At 38.2% G+C, this 16455-nt stretch overlaps 1 protein-coding gene across 1 annotated transcript in view; it reads left to right on the forward strand.

Moving 5' to 3' along the window:
* The first annotated feature begins 772 nt into the window (after positions 1–772).
* The window catches only part of TBK1 (TANK-binding kinase 1), a 22803-nt gene continuing 7120 nt past the window's right edge, over positions 773–16455 (forward strand). The window contains exons 1-11 of the mRNA XM_008947163.1: positions 773–890; positions 2678–2818; positions 3626–3755; positions 4372–4553; positions 5387–5547; positions 7423–7533; positions 9280–9459; positions 10922–11118; positions 12339–12401; positions 13533–13620; positions 14039–14140. Coding sequence (XP_008945411.1) covers positions 804–890; positions 2678–2818; positions 3626–3755; positions 4372–4553; positions 5387–5547; positions 7423–7533; positions 9280–9459; positions 10922–11118; positions 12339–12401; positions 13533–13620; positions 14039–14140 — 1442 coding nt within the window. The 5' untranslated portion in view covers positions 773–803. The remainder of the gene's footprint in view (positions 891–2677; positions 2819–3625; positions 3756–4371; positions 4554–5386; positions 5548–7422; positions 7534–9279; positions 9460–10921; positions 11119–12338; positions 12402–13532; positions 13621–14038; positions 14141–16455) is intronic.

Consider the following 16455-nt stretch of genomic DNA (forward strand, 5'->3'; position numbering starts at 1 on the left):
TTTTTTTTTTTTTTTCCCCCTCTATGAAGACCTGAGTATCTGACAATTTATGTTTCAGGAAATGTGGAGAAGCCAGGCTGTTTGTCTGGAAATGATGTGACATACCAGATGTGTGATTTTAGAAATGATAGAAATGTTCCTTAATTTCTTCTAGTAGTAATTGCTGGTTCTAGCAAGTAGCTGAAAATACTTGTGTTCATTGTGACTTTTATCTAGCTCATGTAAAAATAGCTTTTTGTAAGTAATGAGTCCAGTTCCTTTGCAGTTATAGGAAGTGCAGCTTCCAGAGCCAAAGGGATCTAAAGGATCTGTATACAGTATCTGCCATCATCTCTAAGGTCTGTTTTTTGGCATATATACTGAATAATGAAATTTGATTACAGGTCTTGCTTATTTCAAAAGACTTTGGGCACCTGTTTTTGAGTGTTTCCTATAGTTTTTGTTATTGTATCATTTAAACACCTGCATTTATAATCCAGAAAATTGATTATAAAGCTTTCACCTTTCCAGTTGATTTTTTCAGACAAAGTGTGGGGAGTAAAGACCTCAAAGGCAGAGAGGTGGTGAGCCTATGGCATTAGCTTTGATTGTTAAACTTGGTTTTGTTTCTTTGTTTCAATTCTTATTCCTCTGCTTGGTTGTTCTTGGTTATTTCTGTATGTCTTCAGAGTTGCAGTTGTTTGGGGGTTTTCTCTTTCTAATTGAGACAAGTCCCTTTTGTGTATTTTACTAAATTATAATTCAGTATATTTAACCTTTTGTTTTGAAGGTGAAAAAGAAAACTGTCTAATTAAAGAGCAAGAATGCAGAGCACTCCGAACTACCTCTGGCTGTTATCTGACATTCTAGGACAGGGAGCTACTGCAAATGTTTTCCGGGGACGACATAAGGTTTGTGAGAAGTTACTAGTCTGAGTAACATGAAAATGGATTTTTTTTTTTTTCATATGTGGGTAGCATCATGAAATCAACAAAAAAAGTTCAAGATATATTTTGCCTAAAGCATATCTTTGTAATTATTCATACTTCGTTTTAATTTTTAATAAAATTCAATTGAATTAGAGTTCTGTACAGTTATTTCTGAGGACTTGTTTTTAATACTGTTACTTGTCCTCATAAATATTAATTCTTCATTCCTCCATTTTTCAGTTTTATGCAAAAAATGCTGATTTTTAAGAATTTAAATAGAAATAAGTCTTACCATTTTTTACCATGTGATGTGTTATTTTTGTCTGTTAGTTCTTTTTTCTTATTTTTTTCTCTGTTCTCTTAAAGCCCTTTTAAAAAAAAATGTGTATGATTTTTGTAACGCATGTGAAATATTCTTAGTGTATTGTTGCATTGGATGAAGTTGCTGTTAGTCTTTGTCCAAAAGTCTTCATGCCTATCTAGGACACCATCTTTGTGCTGACATGCCTTGAGTAATAGCTATAAAATAGTCCATCTTTGAGTAGTTTTGCCATGTAAATGATGTACTGATGTGTATGTTGTAACCTGAGTGAGGGTCTAAACTGGCCTTACTTTTTTAGGTCATTCTGTTCCTATGAATTTCAGTGTATGTCTCACAAAATGCAGATGAGATTAGTTGTGAAAGTAACATTCCCTTGTAGTAATGACTGTCTGTGTCAAATCAAATTAAGTTTTATGTGGAACACAGTGTTTCTGTGTTCCACATTTACCTGTGAAGCAACACTAAGCAATAATTTAGCAGTTAGTGTGCACCTCTAGGTGAGTGAATTTCAACACAGAATGATTCCCCTGTAAAGCTTATGGTTTAAATGGTTGCACCTCTCATCCCCCTCTGCAGTCTGAGGGCATGAACTGCAGCTCATTGTCAACAGGTGACATCTTTTACCTGGGCACCAGTAGTGCCAGTACAACACCCCAGTCCAAGCTTTGTCCTTAGCAAGAGCCCATCGCATGCAGCACCGGTAATGTCAGCTTGTTCCTAGAGTGGGAGAAGGGAGGAATTTTGCCCTCAGAGGCAAAATTTGTCCCTAAGAGGGACAGGAGCTGCACTCTCAGCTGGTGCTGTGGCGCCTGAGCGTGCTGGGGCTTAGTCCCCCTTGAGAACTTAAGTCTCTGATTAAGCTCATGACTGTGTTCCTGTCATTTATTACATGGTTTTGAATTGCTTCAGGATTTTGCATGAGTGTTATGCAGTGCTTGACACTGCCTTCTTTGAGAGAAAAAAAAGAAAAAAATACTGCTTTATCAGTATAAACAGAATAAAGAAAAAGAGAGGAATGTGCAGCTTCCAAAAGGTGTCTCTTAAGCAAGCCAAGAGTCTCAATGTAGTTTGTGTGTCTCTTATCGATGCGCACAAGTGGCCTGCCTCTTGCTGAAAGTTATTTTTCAGCCAAACTTATAGATCATTCTTAAATGTGTAGCCTCTCTTACACTAACTATTCTTTTTTTTAAAAGCACTCTAGATTTTGTGGGCTAGCATTGAGTTTCCATTCTGCTAGTCTTCTAGCTTCTAGTCTGTATTAAAACCCATATATACATATTTTTAAAAGTAGAATCTTAATTTCCACCTTAACACATAATATTTTGAACTATTTCTAATCTGGGTATGCTTGTGTGCACAACAGATCTCAAAATGCTTGGATAATGGTCACATGCACATTTGCAATCTTATGCTCCCATTTGATTGGTGATTTGTTTGTTTTGAACAGAAAACTGGGGATTTATATGCTGTCAAAGTGTTTAACAGCATAAGTTTCCTTCGTCCTGTGGATGTTCAGATGAGAGAGTTCGAAGTGTTGAAGAAACTAAATCATAAGAACATTGTCAAGTTGTTTGCCATCGAGGAAGAGGTAATGAAGTTGGTAAAGATGTTGTAGCTGTGATCTGAGGTGTATGGTAGTAACCACAGTAACTGTCTTTTTGCTTTATCCTTAACTATAGAGGATGAAGTTACATTTTTAAAGAACAGTAACATATATGGTGGTATAAATACCCTGACACCACTAGTTTTGGATTTTCTTTCTTTTTTGTTGTTGACAGAATATGCTTGCTTTCAGTGTTTAGGCACAGGTTATGATTATTCAGCAGCATCTCAGGAAGCCACTGCCCTAAGCTTTATCTTGAGTTAGGATTTTTTAGCTATCTATGTGAATGCGTATTTAATACATACTGACAGTTGGAGGTGTTTCAGTAATCCTGATAATGTTATGCTTTTACTCTGCCACTGGCTAAAGTAATGACATAAGATAATGATGTAAGGCATGTAGAACTGCATGTTCTTGCAGTATGAATTGCAGTAGTTGTGCTGAAACTGAGGCTGATGAGTTGGGGTGACCCAGATGCTGAGATGAGTAGAGGACAATTGCTGCTCCCTGCTCTGTTGTGCTGTAGTTTCACATCTGTCCACCTATCAATACTGCTGTCAACCCTCTTAAGTGCCTAGAATTTGAGGCTTTCTTAGTTTTTTCCGCCTCTCCTAGTTAGAGTACGTGAAACAGTGTAAAAATTCACCTGTGCTTCTTTCAAAGATCACCAGAATGGGGTTTATGACCTAGCTACAGATTGGTTTTTTTTAAAGTGAGATCATGTCGTTTTATGTAACTTCTAACAATGTTTTCACAATAATCACAGGCTTACCTTTTCTAATTTTTTTCCAGACAACGACTAGACACAAAGTACTAGTTATGGAATTTTGTCCATGTGGGAGTTTGTATACAGTTTTAGAGGAGCCCTCTAATGCCTTTGGTTTGCCAGAGTCTGAGTTCTTAATTGTTCTGAGAGACGTGGGTATGTAGAGTTTGCTCTGAAGTCTAATTTGTTGACTGAAACAAAGTTGTGCTCGTTTTGTTTATCTTGAAACAGCAAGAGACAAGGAATTTGAATGACTGGCAACTAATTGAACAAATTAATATGGTCATATGGAACCACATCTTTTATTTGTGTCTACATTGGTATAGACAGCTCCATTAAGAAGCTATTTCTGCATAAAGCATTGCTATAATTCTCCTTTGTTTGCTTGTTTCAAGATGATTTGTCACCTGATAGACTGATTCCTAGTGATATTTAATTTCAGAAGAGTGAGTTGGAAAAAGTGGTGAGGTTTACCTGTGCCTGCCTGTTATAAATTTCTCCTCCGTTACTTTATGGGAAAGATGTTGCTGAGAGAAAGAGACTCTGTAATGTAGCTCTTTGGAAGAAAAAAAGGCAAAAATGCTTAGAATAGTCTTTGGTCCTGGTCTTTTTGTTAATTGAGTGTCCCTTCTGGTTCCCATTTCCCAGTGAGAAAGTGAACAGGTATGTCTTCCTAGCCTCAGTTACAATTCACTGCTTGTGGAGTCTGTGTCGAGATGTGTTCATAAATTCTGTATTTTTCTTTAATTTTTATTTTTTTGTTTAATTGAAGTGGCTGGGATGAATCATCTCCGGGAGAACGGAATAGTGCACCGAGACATCAAACCGGGCAATATCATGCGTGTCATAGGTGAAGATGGACAGTCAGTTTACAAACTTACAGACTTTGGTGCTGCAAGAGAGCTTGAAGATGATGAACAGTTTGTTTCTCTCTATGGCACAGAAGAGTATTTAGTAAGCTCATATGATTTCACTTCTGTTTAAGAAATGTTTGAAGCCTGGGACCCTTTGTCATTAGAGTTGAATAGGTGAAAGTTGGGCTGCTGGGAATCAATATTTAAATCTTTGTATTATAACTGTTTTTATGACTTCCCACCTTTTCACCTTGGGTCATGCCAGTTCTTCTTCTGATTTGAGCACAGTAACCTTTAAATTATTTCCAGGTCCAGCTTCCACTGTTGCCTTGTGTGAAAGGAAGAACAGCAGCATTTTAGTTATGACTGTCTTTGCCTTTATCTCTATAGATGTTTTTCAGTTTGTAATTGAATTACTTAGATGATGTTAGGTGTAGGTAAGATTCACTTGACATCTTAGTGAACTGAAGAGAGGCAGGCAGAGAAGCATCAGCACACAAGTGTCTTGTGTATAATTTTCTTCCTATTGTGTTTCCCCACATGAGAATACCAGTTATGATACTATCTCTGTCATGAATCTTTTTCCAGTTTGGTTTCTGTGTTTCAAAATCATCTGGAGGAACACTGGCTTTCTCCCCTTCTCTAGCAGTATTTTATTCTAGAAGTCAATCTGTAGCTAAATTTTAAAGTCTTTTTTGCATACCTTTAATGAAAGCAGCCTTTGTACCTCAGAACAATTCTGTGATTCTGTCAGAATAACATAAGGAAATTCCATGATACAAGCTAACTTTGCTTTTTGGTTAAAGAGCTAGAATGACAAATTATCTTGCTGTGCAATTCTAGATTGGGGTTTTGTTCTTTATATTGTTCATAAAGCTATCCTAACTCTTTTTTTTTCCTGTTGTTTTTTGGTTGTTTTTTTTTTCTCTTTAGCATCCTGATATGTATGAACGAGCAGTTTTGAGGAAAGAGCATCAAAAGAAGTATGGGGCAACAGTTGATCTGTGGAGCATAGGGGTGACCTTTTACCATGCTGCAACAGGGAGCTTGCCTTTCCGACCCTTCGAAGGACCTCGTCGAAACAAGGAAGTCATGTAGGTAATTTAGAAGGAGAATTTTATCTGTTCATAAACTAAGTCAGTCCATTAAATTCTTTTTATCATGAAATCCTATGCATGTATAGTAAACATCAAAATAGTGAAAATATTTAAGGAAAAACATTCTCTAACTTTGTTGTGGTTTAACCCCAGTAGGCAGCTGAGCACCACATGGCTGTTTGTGGTGGGGAAGAGAACTGGAAGTGTAAAAGTGCAGAAACTTGTGGGTTGAGATAAAGACAGTTTAATAAGTAAAAAATCCAGCAAAACTCCCCACCCCTAAACACAAAGAAAACAAAACCAAGAAAAGCAAGTGATTCAGAAAACCCCCGTTTGCTTGTTGCCAGCCAGCTGATATGCAGTCAGTTCCTGACCAGCTGCTACCCTGGCACATTTCCTCCCCCCCCCCAGCTTTTATTATTGGGCATGGTGTCATATGGTATGGAATATCCCTTGGGCTCAGCTGTCCTGGCTGTGTCCCCTTCCAGCCTCTGGCCTGCCCCCAGCCTGCTCATTGGCAGGGCAGCAGTGGGAGAAATAGGAAAGGCCTTGGCGCTGTGTAAGCTCTGCTCAACAGTGGCTAAAACATCAATAACAAGAGTTACTGATACTCTTCTGGTCACAAATCCAAAATGCAGGACCATGAGAGCTACTATGAAGAAAATTAACTCTATCCCAGCCAAAACCAGTACAAACTTCCTGCTTCAACAAGAATTTTACTGTGTGGTACCTGAAAGACTGACTTAAACGTCAGAGCTTCCCCTAAATACTGATGTTTTTCCACACATCTTTCCTTTACTATGGCACTAGGTTGGTCTGTTGCAGTGTGGTGTATGGAACTTGGATAATCAGGCAAAATTATGGTTTTCTGTAATGGGTTTTCCATGCTGCAAATTTTTGTTGTCCTTTAAATGATTGTCTTCTCAGGCAGGCTTGAAATGCATGCCCTACCCATGAGACTGATGTTTTTTTGAGTAGCATAGTTGTGGACTGTGGCTGAAGATAACAGGGGTGGCTCTTGAATGTGATACAGAAGTTGTGTCTATGACATGCTGGTTGGAGTTGATACATGTTTCATCTTAGTCTAGTTCTATTTTGTTGTTGTTCTGTGTGTTGCACTAAAAAAATTAAGGTGGTGCTTGGAATCTGACAGGCCAGTAACATCTGTTGTAGTACTCCTTGCAAATTTCTTACTTTAAGGAACTGTGATTATCCTACAGGTGTTCTTGTTGCATCTGCTTCAGAGATTAGCAAGGAATGTGTTTTGTATTTACCTCGTCATCCAAAAAGACAAAGTACAACTGAAGCTTTCTGTTGCTTCTGATTCATTTCATGAGAGATTTGAGAAATGCTAGCCTGTTCAGTACAAAGCTAGACAATGACAACTTGTGTCCAATATGCTAGATGTTTCCAAGTTTAAGTAATTTCTCAATGCCCACCTCCTGTTCCTTTATCCCAAAGTGACTTTGTGGTGGCTGAATGTCAGCTCTTGCCATGAAACATGCTGGAAGTTACTCGTGTAAATGTCTAAGTGGAGCTGCCTTGGAAATCTGACTTTGATTAATTTGCACTTGTGAAAAAACCTCAGCTTCCTTCATTGATGCCTGAAGTATCTCATATTTTTTTCCCAAACCTGAAACAAAATTGCTTCTCCAGCATAGCCCAAAGTGTTTCCTTTCCATTGTTTACTGGTTTAGCACTGTCAGCTTCTAAGTGAAGCTTCCTAGTTGTTCCAAGTAATTAGACCTACACATTTAGGCCAACCTGTTGTTTTGTTTTATATTACTGATAGACCTTAAGGATTAGTTACTAGACCTCTGTATGTATAAGAGTAGTAGTTGAAGTCTCTGTTCTTTTTATAATGTATCACAGGTATAAAATAATCACTGGAAAGCCTTCTGGTGCTATTTCTGGAATACAGAAAGCAGAAAATGGACCAATTGAGTGGAGCTGGGAGATGCCTGTTTCTTGTAGTATTTCAAAGTAAGTTTGAACTTCTCATAAAATGTTTCAGTGCTGCTTGATCTGGCTTTTCCAGTTACTCTATCAGGACTGGGAACAAAGATCTGACTCTTTGTTTTCTTTAAACTCTTCAGTAGATCAGTACACTCTACTAGTAGGTTATCAAATGTGTTTTCTTCCTATCTGTCCAAATAGTTTTGTGACTGCTAATTTACAAACAAGCACCTGAGAATCTGAAGCAGTATGAGTAGAAGAAAGATTATTACTGTATTTTCTCCACCCTCAGGAAAGAGTAGGAAGATTTAATAAACTTTGAATTGATGGTCCCCCTTTCTTGCAAGGATGTGACTTCAGATGTCACAAAGAGTAGACAGTAGGAAGGAAATGATAAGCAGAGACAGGTCAGAGACTTGCATTTTTTCCCAAAGAAAATCTCACATCGACATGTTTTAACATTCTCACAGCATCTTCTAAATTTCTTTTATCATCGCATTATTGCTTCTTGTCATAATACTGAGTAGGAAGAGCCATGGAAGACCGGAACTCCTTATGTTCTTAAAACCACCTCCCGTTTGCCTGTTTATATTTGTGAGACTTCTTCATTACTGTGAAGTTACTACTCTTTCATGTTGAAGGGAGAAAGAAATTGTTCAGCAAACACATTCTAGAAACAAACTTTTGTGAAAGCTAAATATGTAGATGGTCAAGGGGTGCAGAGTGAGAGTCTGGTCTATAGCAGTTCATTAGTTTCTAGTATTCTTGCAGCTTATGTGTATTTTTCATGATACTGCTTAGTTGTTTCCTTTGCTTATTCCATATAATTGAAATGTTTGGAATAATGAAGGAAGCAGATTTTTCCATTGAACATCTGTTTGCAGTAGTATTTTCAAGTAGCATTTGAACTGTATTTACTGTTACAAGTTTAGTACTGAAGTGAGTTTTAGCCCAGCATCCACTGGCTTCTAATGGGGCTGTCAGCATGCGTGTAAGCCCCTGGGGCTGGCCTCAGAACATTACCAGTTTTACCTCAGGATTCAGGTTTGATGTGTATATAACGTTAAAATGTTGAAGAAGTTGTTCACAGTAACACGGGAGTAGGATCCATAAAGTTGCTTGCAATTCAGATTCTCAAAGTAGAAATTGAAGAAATTTAAGCTGGCCTTTCTCCTAGAACAGTAATGACTGTAAGGCCATAATAGTTGCATGTTTTCTTTGCAGTCCTTGGGCTGCATGTCTGGAGTGCTGATTTATCCCCAACTCTGGATGAATTCTGTTAGTGCTGACAATTTAAATAATGAGTCTTTGCTAAGGCAGCAGATTTTGATGGAAAGCAACATATTGTGCTCACACAAGCAGCTCAGCCAGCAAATCATAAATGGCAGCAGCTTCCCTGAAAGTGATAAACTCTGGTAAGTGGGTGAGCTAGGTAAAAAGCTACTGCCAGCAGTGGTAGGAAGTGACCTTAACTCTACAGTGTAGACTTTTTAAATTGCATGTTATTTTTCCAATGCCTGTGAAAGATGTCAAACAAAAAAAAACTTGATCATTGAGCCTAAAAAGGAAAGAGATCAAGTATGTGTACTAATGGAAAACAATGGACATTACCACTGAACATTTAGATGTTCAGTAGAGGAGTAAAAAAAAACGACTGGAGTATTCTTCAAGGGATGATAGCTTTGCATTCATGAGACAAGGCAAATGAAGTATTGCAGCCGGTTACAGGGTGAAAAGCTCCAAGTTGTCTTACCTCTTCCCGGTGTCCTCTAGGGGTCTGCAGGTGCTGCTCACACCTGTCCTTGCAAATATTCTTGAAGCAGACCAGGAAAAATGCTGGGGATTTGACCAGTTCTTTGCAGAGACGAGTGACATACTGCTCCGAATTATAATCCACATCTTTTCCCTGCAGCAGATGACCTTGCACAAAGTTTATATTCACAGCTATAATACGTAAGTGTCCTGCCTATTTCCATTGCTTTGCTCTTACTCAGGCAAACAGTACCGTGACCTCAGATCACTGGTGTTACAAATTCAGTAGCCTTTCCTTGGCCATTTATCTGAGGAACTGAAAGCTTGTAGTTTTCCTGTGTCATCACAGTGCATAGAAGCATGCTGACCAAAAATAAAAATAAAAATAATTGAAGATCAGATCGACTGATCTTAAATTTGGTCTTAAATCGGTGACAGAACACAGACTTAATTCTTGACATGTTACAATGTGTCTGTGTTTGTAATTGATACCTATTTGTCCCACTTTGTGTTCATTGCTGATCTACAAAGTAGTTTTCCAGAGACCCTTCAGCTCTTGCTTTTCTTATCTTATCCTCAAGAATACAAAATGTCAGACACGGATGATGTGCACAAAACTCTCGCAGGGATTCTGAAGTTGTAATTGGTACCACTTAAGATCCTGAGTATATGGAGTTCACTTTATGGCCATTAAGTGCTGATGTTAAAACCTGCAAAGCCTGGCTTACAGTTTGATACAAAACCAAGTGCTTTTTCTCTGTCTTATTGCAGGTAATACAGAGCATGTGTTATTCCGAAATATGCAAACAGATAAAGTTGTTTCAACAAATGTGTAAACACAGTTTGGCCTTTTCCAATTTTTCTTTTCTGTCTTTTGTATGTTGAGAGAGCCCAATTACTATTTTTGCAGAGAAGTCTTGCTTGTAGCTCAAACTGATATTTGTACTTTAACAAAAAAACCAAAACATTTTGTTATTTACTGTTATGAGCTTTTATATACTGGCTGTAGTATTAAGAAATGACAGTGTGCTAGTGCTGCACAGGAGGGAAACTGGTCCTTCTTAGAGTGCTTAAGGTTTTTCTTCTTTGTGGGAGGGTTTGTTTGTTTGTTTTGGGAGAGGAGAGGGAGGTTTGTTACAGATTCTTATGCTTTGTATTCATTGATTGCTGGAAATAAAATGCCAAAGTGTCTTAGGTCTTTCTTCTCACTGCTGTTTTAGGAGATAATCTGTCTGTCTGCTAGCGTATGGGCTGAATTTAGGGCGTGTGCTTTTTGATATGAAACAGCAGGCTTGGCTCCTGGAGAGCCTATCCATCTTCTTTGAAGAAATGGGTATGCCTCGGAAAACAAAAGCATGCTTCCTTCCTCTGATCTGGTGCTGCCTGTTTTTACTGACTTTCAGACTAAAGACCAAAACACATTTGTTTATGCAGACGTGTTTTGGCAGAAAATTCGAGCTAGGAAGGGAAGTTTTAAATTCTGCAGGAAATAGTGTTTGGTTTTGCAACAGAGCAACCTGGAGCCTTAGGCAGAGTGCTGCTTTTTGGTCTGCTTGTAAGTCAAATGCTTTATGTGTAAAACCAGTTCTTACTCAGAAGTAAAAGGAATTTTTAAGTAATAAAACCCTAAATTGTTGAATTAATGAAAATGTTTGTATTACAGAGCAGCGATATTTCATGAGTTGGTTTACAAACAGACAAAAATACCATCTCAGAATCAAGAGTTGATCTACGAAGGTCGACGTTTAATCCTAGAGCCTGGCAGATTGGCACAGCACTTCCCCAGGACAACTGAGGAGAACCCTATCTTTATAGTAAGCAGGGAGGCTGTGAACATTGTTGGATTAATCTATGAAGAAGGTATATGAAAGACATTTCCTCTTTCTTATAGCACTCTTTTTAAAATAGTTTGGGTTATTTAATTATTGGTTTGTGTCTGTTATGTATTAAAAGTAGAGTTTGAAAATTTTCACTGGTGATACCTGATGTTCTAAGTATGCAGTCCAATTTTTTTTTCAAAAATGCAGAGTAGCCAGCATGTTTTTACAGAAACAGAAGCTGCTTGTCGTCTTCTTCATGCAGTAAGCTTGAGAATTTGTGTTACATAGCGATGTATATGGAGTTCTGTAACTTTTTGAAGCATGACACTTTTAACAAGTAGAAAGGAACACAGACTATAATTCAATGCTGATCCGTTTGTTCCATTACTCATGAAGTGGAAATTCAAGTTTTAACTTTTTTTTTTTTTTTTTCTTTCTTCTATTTGACATGAATGCAGTCAGCTTTTCAGTTACTGAGGAGCTCCCAGTGCTTACCCTTGCTTAGAAGATAAGGCAATGCCCTAACAGAAGGAAAAAGAAACTAAGTTGTTGCATTTCCATTTATCATTGAAAGGCTTATAGAGGGCCCTATGCCAGAGCCCTTTTTTTATGAGAGATAAGCTGGAGAACATGCCTCCAGCTGAGGTCAGTGTGGGTTTCATCAGCAGGTCCTACCCACTGGCTGCTGGGGCTAGCTGGCACTCGCACAGAGATGCTGAAGAATGGGTGTAGGTGAGGTGTTTGTAGAAGGATCAACAGTGCATTGATATTGTGTCAGAGCTTTTTGAAGGAGTCAATGAACAAGAACAAAGGAGATTCAGCTGATAGAGGCTACCCTAGGTTTTAGAAAGCTATTTGGTGAAGTCCTGACCGTAAAGAGTCTTAAGGAAACTAATCAGCCATGAGGGAGTGGTCTCCGTAGGGCTGAAGAACAGACATAAACAGCTGGCTTAGTGGAGAGAGATCTCTAGTGGAAACCTGCATGAAATCTGTGTTGTGCAGCATGTTGAAAAGTGAGTCTGGAAAAGGAGGCGAAAGGACAGTTTGCTGAAGATACCAAGTTATTTAACTGTTGAAGTCAACAGTTTTGAAGATGTGCTTGAGAACCACGCGGTATTAAGAGGCTCGGCTGTAACAGATCAGATGACAATCTGTGCAGATACACATAAAACCAGTGTACAGAGTGGGGAGGGGAAAGGGTGAACTTCTGAAGTCTCTTATGGAAAATAAGAAAACACTGATACTTGTGTTATCTTTCAGTTTTACTTCCTAAAGTACATCAACGTTACGATTTGGATGGGGATGCCAGTATGGCTAAAGTGAGTAATTATGATTTTCATTTATATACATGTCTCAGATGATAATGAAATTAAAGCTATTTGATTTTCAGGTGAGCAATGCTAATGGAACTATTTTTGATATGCTTGTGAGGAGCCTGATTGACAGAACTGTGTTTGTTAACAAGGGCTCCAAAAGTATATTAAAGCCATATTTTGTATATAGAATATGTTTGTGCACTTTTTAAAAAGAGAACAAACTCCCAAACAAGCTTCTGGTCCAAGACCAAGTGCTTTGCTGCCTCACAATTCAGCGATGGGGTGAAAAGGAGCCTGCCACTCTGGAGTTTTGCACTGTGATGATGCAAAACAATGTGCAAAAATTAACTTATCTCAATAGAGAGGAGTCTCTAGGATTGCAGAAGAGTAGAATTTCTGTTGCCTCTCTTGCAAATTTTCAGAATCTGTAGAAGACAAGTAGAGGATTTGTCATTCTTTTGGACATTTTTCTAAAACTACTGAATGGGTGCATTGCCATGCTTTGACTTTGTAACCACCATTTATACTATGCCTACAAAATGGCTGCTGAGGACCCTTGTATTCAGGCTTGGTAATCCTGAAAACATAGGTCTCTTTGAATACCAGAAGTCTTGAAAATTAATAAACAGCAAGTCATTGGTTGATAGTAATTATTTAGAATACTGTAAATTATAATTTCTGAAACTTCGTTCAAAATTCTGAATAATGCATCCAACTTGTAAGTAGAGTGAAGAGAGTCCCTAGCCTTAGAATTTAAAAATGTGTAATTTTTTTTCAAATTCTTTTAATGTCAGTGCTTAATTCCTAAACTACTGAAGAAAAGTACTTGTGACTTTCCAGAAAGTGAAGTATATCCTGAGAGTAAGTGGTGCCACTTTTGTTTATGAGAGACTTATTTTCATTCCTAACAGATATGTCAGTGTAACTGGAAAAACGCACTACCATGTTTTGCTCTGCCTCCATAATGAGTGTTTGGTTATCTTCCAGCTAAAGTTTGGGCAAAACTGTGTATTTTAAACTGCTATCTTCATGTTATTCTTTCTTTTATTAGTCTGCATTGCTTTGTTCTGGTTTGTTAACTAGACATGACTAGGAGAGTGCCAGGTTGGTACTAATGTTTGTTCTGCCCACCAGGCAGTAACGGGGATCGTGTGCTACGCCTGCAGAGTTGCCAGTTCTTTGCTGCTTTACCAGGAGCTGATGCGGAAAGGAATTCGGTGGCTCATGTAAGCAACTCATTGAATTGCTGTTAAATTGAGATGTCATGATTATCAATACACAGCTCTGTGATCTCCCAGTATCTTGGGAGATTTTCTGTACTACTTGAATATAAATAATATTTCGGAAATTTTTCCTTGGTTTTTGTCATTAAGGAAACAAATAATTTTTTCTGACAATAAGGTTTATGTATTTGCAATCTCACTTTCTTATATGGATAACTTAAATCTAACCTCTGTTAACATGCAGGTACAATTGAGCAGCTTACACAAGATAGTTTTATGTGAGTTTTATTATACTAATGCATCTATAACTGAAAGCAATTCTTACTAGCAGTTATTACTATAGCTATACTATTGTGTTACTGATTGCTGGTAAGGTGGCAGTTGAATACTTCTGTTATAGACAAATGCTTCACTTTTTTAGTGAAATAATCAAGGATGATTACAACGAAATGGTTCATAAAAAGACAGAAGTTGTCATCCGGCTGGATTTCTGCAGCAGAAACGTTGAGAAAGCTGAGAAAATGTGAGTAGAAGCACTACACTGAATGCATTAATTTTCATTACCATCTTTAATGACAGCAGTATGTTATGTTTATTTACAGGGTTTTTTGCATAGAAAAGTTAAATCTGAATTAGCATGGATTTGTTGATGGCTGTGTCTTCAGCAGATTTAGTAATATGCTTTACTTGGGGTGTTAATAGTACTGATTAACCTAGTGGGAACAAGTCATTACTATTGAGTAGTAATTGTATGTGTTCTTTTTCTCCTTCTCTGACTCAACTCATTTGCTGTTGTTGACTTTAGAAGGTATAGTAAAGCCTGGACAAAGAATTGGATAGCTTTCCTTTCATTAGTGCTTTTGTTGCTGAGTTTGCTTGTGTGTGTTTGTTAGGGGTGACTTTAGGTACTGCACCTTTCACAGCTTTTTTTTTAACATTTTCTGCATGGAAGGAATTTTAATGTTTAAATACAATATAGGGCAGCTGGAAAAACATAACCCAACCAAAAAAAAAACAAAACAAAACAAAACAAAAAAAACAACCAACCAACAAACAAACAAACAAAAAACCAAAACAAAAGAAAAAAAAACAAACTCAAAAATACCAAAGGTATATTAGGATATCACTAGATCACAGTCCATGCACATAGGGATGCCAGAATTAAACTGCACGGAGGGTTGTACTTCTCTCCTTTTTTCAAGTCACTGACTATTACATTATTTTTGTCTGTTTTGGTTAGTTCAAATGGCACAGGTCTGTATCATAGAATCTCATTGTTGCACATATGGATCCGTTTAGATCTACATAGCAGAATGGTTTTTTAGAGCGATTTCTTTAAAACTGACAAAATTTATAATAAGGAACAACTAAAGAGTTATCTTTTGGCCCAGGAGACTTCCAAGTTCCAAAGGCCACAGAAGACGCAGTTCTCATTTTCCATTCCAAGGCAGCAGTGTTTTCCAGTGGTCAGACCCTTCTGCTCTATCTCCTTCAGTCAACTGCTCTCTGCAGGAGGCAGGATTGAATTCTCCCCCCAGGTTTCATTTTGCTCTAATTCCTCACTATGAGTGTGGTGAGACACTGGAACAGGTTGCTTAGGGAGGTTGTGGATGCTCCATCACTGGATGTGTTCAAGACCAAGTTGGATGGGGCCTTGGAAAACTGGTCTAGTGGGAAGTGTCCCTGCCCATGGCAGCGGGGTTGGAACTAGATGTTCTTTAAGGTCCCTTCCAACCCAAACTGTTGTTTTTTCTCTTGCCTGATCTTTGCTTCATCTCTGAGCCCAAATCAATGACCGGTTGTCCCTTACATTCTCTTCCACTTTTAGAATGTCCTTGCAGTGTTTTGTTCGGTCTTTCCACAAACTAGCATTGGCTCCATTTTTAACGTGTTTTATTCTTATGCTTATGATAACTTTAAACCTCAGCTCTTCATAGGATTCTCTTATGGGTAGTTGTTTTCCTATTCCACTCACTGCCAGTCTGCCCCAAATGCTGGCTTGGTCATGGGATTCTCTAGACTTGCTTCCAGGCTGTTCCAAAAATGCAGATGCCCACAAGGTGACTAATGCACACATGTGGAGCCCTTGAGTTTGCAGAGGAGACTTAAGAACAGACTTCGGCCATGTTGGAGCTGCTGTGCATGTGTGAATTGAACACCTTGTATGTGGTAATTACAGATAGCTAAGGATTTGTCAGATTTGCTGTGTTCATGCCAAACATAGACTGACACACCTGGGCTTTAAGGTACTTGCTTTAAAAAAAAACCAACGCAACAGTGAAACTAGCAAACCTGGTGACCAGTAAGATAAAATGATATCTGTGTGGGCTAGTTACAAATCATAAGGGCTGTAAACCAAACTCTTCTTCAGGCCAGTTCACACCAGTTGACAGGACTGGTACTTGCTGGCTTTGTATTTGGAGTCCCCACTTTGTCCCCACTTAGAGCTCAAGAGAAGCTGCTGTGGGTTCTGATTTGTGACTCTAGTGCATTCAGTAGTATCTCAGAGCAGCAATTTGAAGAAAAATAATGTTCACTTGCAAACTGGAGTAGTTCTCATGGGAACAGAAATTTGCCACATGTTTGCAGATTGTCTTTCGGCCTCTCACAAATGGGCAGGATCTTCAGTTTATTTGACTTTTCTGGAGTTAGCAAAGGACATGTCCTCTTCTTTGTCCTCGCTTTTCGAGGTTCTGCTTCAAAGCATGACAATGCAAAGCTTTTGTTTGAGAAGGTAAATTAAGTATTGAACGAAAGCAAAGTATGTATCTTCTGAAAGGTGTCAAGCAGGTTTTGATGGTATTTGTGAAAATTAAATGCACCTGAGACTCAGCAGGC

Source organism: Merops nubicus, unplaced genomic scaffold (genome assembly GCF_000691845.1).
Source record: "Merops nubicus isolate BGI_N331 unplaced genomic scaffold, ASM69184v1 scaffold9269, whole genome shotgun sequence".
Classification (NCBI taxonomy): Eukaryota; Metazoa; Chordata; class Aves; order Coraciiformes; family Meropidae; genus Merops; species Merops nubicus.